Source organism: Myotis davidii, unplaced genomic scaffold (genome assembly GCF_000327345.1).
Source record: "Myotis davidii unplaced genomic scaffold, ASM32734v1 scaffold37, whole genome shotgun sequence".
NCBI classification, from domain to species: Eukaryota; Metazoa; Chordata; class Mammalia; order Chiroptera; family Vespertilionidae; genus Myotis; species Myotis davidii.
In genome coordinates, this window is record NW_006289395.1 from 928,878 (window position 1) to 932,629 (window position 3,752).

At 49.7% G+C, this 3,752-nt stretch overlaps 1 protein-coding gene across 1 annotated transcript in view; it reads right to left on the bottom strand.

The window, feature by feature from the left end:
- The window catches only part of AURKB (aurora kinase B), a 5,767-nt gene extending 3,026 nt beyond the window's left edge, over window positions 1-2,741 (bottom strand). Inside the window, 4 exon segments of the mRNA XM_006761714.2 lie at window positions 294-333; window positions 440-542; window positions 2,302-2,374; window positions 2,669-2,741. Of these exon segments, the coding sequence (XP_006761777.1) occupies window positions 294-333; window positions 440-542; window positions 2,302-2,349 (191 nt within the window). The 5' untranslated portion in view covers window positions 2,350-2,374; window positions 2,669-2,741.
- Window positions 2,742-3,752: the final 1,011 nt, after the last annotated feature.

Genomic DNA, 3,752 nt, shown 5'->3' on the forward strand with positions numbered 1-3,752 from the left:
AAATTCCTATGCACACTGCACATATCTCATTCTGAAGTAAAAAAACAAAACGGGAACAAATACAATACTTGTATTTGCATGCGGCCCGCGGGCCGTAGTTTGAGGACCCCTGACCTGAGGTGTCTGCCTTCTCTCTGCTCCTCAGCCCCCGCTTCTCTCCCAAGGGAGCTGAAGATAGATCAGGCTTTCCAGCCGCATCCCTGTTCCTCCTGCCCTCAGCTTCCACCTCCCTCACTTCCCACCTGCTCCCCGCCCCACCCTCACCCTTGCCACCCCACGGCGTGGGCACTTACATTAAGTTGGGTGTCCCATTGCTGTTCTGGCCAGGGGCAGCTAGGAAAAGAACCGGTAGGTTGAGGCTGTCCTTTAACATTTTCATCCCTGCACCCTCCCAGACTCGAGTCCCCTCAGGCAATCCTCTTCCCCGAGTCCCAGTTACCTGTGGGCTGGGCATTGGAGCGGCTCATGAGGACGAGCGAGGACGGGGTGGTAGGGTCCTTCTGGAGGACTCTCTGTGGCAGGGTGTTCAGGCCACACTGAGCCTGAGAAGGAGCACAGGGGGCTCTGAGGATGCCTTTGTCCCAGTGACCGGTTTGGAATGTGCTGCAAGCAGCACTTCAGTACTTGCTACGGAGCCACCCCCACCCACCCAACCCCAGTTCAGAGAGGAACAGTGAGACCCCACTATTGCTGTTCAGCCCCAATAATCTGCTCAGAACCCCATATTAATGCGTTATTCATACACAAGCCAAGTCAGCCTAAGATACGGAGCAAAGGACTTACCCCAATACCTAACATTTCACCTCGTGGGCCTGGCCCGCACCACATTCTCAAGCATGAAGCTGTCCAACCTCTATGGTCCTATTCATAACCTCATAACTGGACCGATTCGCCCAGCTCTCCACCCCGCCGGGGCAGTAGGAGGCTGGGGTAAGGAACATCCAGAATTCAAGGAGTTTTAGCACAGAGACCTTCTCAGTCCCCTAAAAATCTCAGTTCAACCCTGGCCAGTGTGGCTCAGCTGGTTGGGCATCGTCCTGTACACCAAAAGGTGACAGGTTCATTCCTGGTCAGGGCACATACCCAAGTTGTGGGTTTGATCCCTGGTCCAGGGCATGTGTGGGAGGCAACCAAGAGACATTTCTCACATAGATGTTTCTCTCTCTCTCTCTCAAAATCAATAATGAGATGCACAAAAATGTCACAACAGCTTAATTCATAACAGTCAAAACCTGGAAGCGACCCAAATGTCTACCAATGTGTAAATAAACTACGGCATATTCACATTAACAGACCACTACACTGCAATGGAAAAGAATAAACTTCTGATATATGCAATGACATGGATTTCAAAGACACAAAAAATATATATACTGTACTATTTATTAAAAACATTTTTTAAAAAATCTCAGTCTATTAAGGCTTGGATAAGGTCCTGGAGGCCTTGACTATTCAGCAAATGCCAGTATTCACCCCTTTGAAACAACAGACTTTAGACACTACGGGAATACTCCGATGACTTTGGACCACTTCCCACTTTCAAATTCCGGGAAATATACAAAACTGTCTTTTGGGAGTGACCATTGTAGAAGTGACAATGGTTTGTCAGTCAGCCTCCACTCTCACAGACTCAGTACTCCATGAGGGAGGGAGCTGGTGGACAGGGGGCAGAGGGACCCTCCAGGATACCCAAGCCCTACACATGGAGCAAAGCTTGTGTGACATCTGCCTGCCTTCCTCCTTTAGCCAAGAGAGGAAGAAAGTCTGAGGGGCCCGAAAAGCCTGTTCCCAGGGAACATATGAGTATAGAATTTACAAATAAGCCAGTTGGACAAAACAGAGTCGAGAAATAGACCCACATAGTTGTGGGAACTGAATATAATAATAAAGGTGGCATTTCAAATCAGAGGGTAGATTCTTCAATGAAAGGTGTTGGAACAACCGGAAAAATAAATCTGTTTAGATCCTTATCTCACACCCGTCTTTAAAATAAATTCCAAAACAATTAAGCCTGTTTCTTTCAGGACAAGGGTTGGTAATCGTGGCCTAAAGGGCCGACGCTGGCGGCTCGGCCTCAGTTACCGTTTGTATAGAACAGGCAGGTTAAGCCCGGAGGTCCTCAGATTCAGGCTGGCAACCCTTGGCGGGATGTGGCTGCAGATAAGCAGACCAAGCGCCGCCGCAAACTCCGGGAGCACAATGGCAAAGGAAGTGCTTGGAGATCGCCTTCTGCAGGGTCTCACCTCTCCAAGCAGGAACTCGCCATGCGGGTCGGGGAAGGGTAAGTAGCAAAGCCCTTACCGTTTGCCGGCCGTAGGGCCACGGGTAGGCGTTCTCCTTCTGAGTCATCCTTAGAGGGGAAAGGGGAGGAGAGCTGAGCAAAGGGAAACAGAGTCGTGAGAAGCAGAAAAAAGAGGGAGCGAGAAAGGGAAGGGTCGGATTGATCTAGCCGGAAGCGATTGCCTGGGGCTGGTAAACACGCCGATCGCTCCGGGCGCGCCGGGCCGCTGGCCCCGACAGCCCTGCCCTGCCCTGCTCCACGCCCCAACCCTTTCCAGGACCCTCTCTCTATCCCGGGGCGCACAGGAGCCGGTCGGATGCGCGCCCAACGGACCCCAGATCCCCCTGATCACCAGCCCTCTCCCGGCGCAAAAGGAGGTCTGCTCACCCGAGGCCCGTGGCACCGCCAACCTCCTGGCCGCCGGCGAACGACTGACTCGCCCCTTCCGCGCTCCCGCCGAGGCCCTTTCAAATCTCCTGCTTTGGCCCTATTGGCCGAGCGCGCCGCCCATGCTCAATTCTCATTGGCTGGTTATCCAGGGACGTTGCCCACGAGGGACCAATGGAAGCAGCGGTATGAGAGCGGCAGCACGCTCGGGGTTCGGCGTTAGAAAGGTTTCCCTTATGCCCCAACCAAATATTCTCATGTCCTTTCTTCTTCTTCTTCTTAATTTAAACCTTTAATATTGCTGGAACGTAGCCTTGTGTGTGTATGAACTAGGGTCTAACTTTGTTTTCTGCCAGATGGAGAGCCAGTTATGCAGCGCCATTTGCTAAATAAACTACACTGTTCCCAGGGGAATTTAAATGCTACCCTTGGAATGAATGAATGAATGAATGAATGAATGAATATATAAATAATTAAAATAATTAAGTAAGTAAGTAAATGCTACCCTTGACATATGAAGTCATCATAGATACTTGGATCTACTTCTGGACTCTTTATTGTTATACTGCTTGTTTGCTCGTGTGTTTATTCTTGTGTCATTACTATTTTGTTCCTCAAAGTCTTCGCTCACATTCCTAATAAGAATTTCCCACCAGCAGACCTTTCTCTGCGTCTCCTGATGAAGGCCGCATTGTTTGGGCCCACTCTCACTTCCCACCTTCCTGTCACACTCCCTTTTCCTCTGCTCTTTACGACCTCAAATTTCATTGTTGGGTTAAATAAATTCATATTGGGTCCATCTATGAAATAACTAGTGGATATTTGTAAGTGGTGTTGCCTGTCCAGCACCCTTCCTCTTTCTTCAAATAATAACACCCTAATTTTTCCTGTCTCCCATTCTGTTGTCTGTTTCTGTTGCTGCCAACTCCAAATTCCTAGATTGATGATGACCTATTGGAGTGGACATTGTGGTTATGTAACCAGCCTCCATTCTCTGAGTGATTCCCACTTCCTGAAAGTACTTAGAGTTTTGGGAAAAAGATGCGACCCTATTCCAGGTTCAGGAGTGGACTCTGTTCAATTT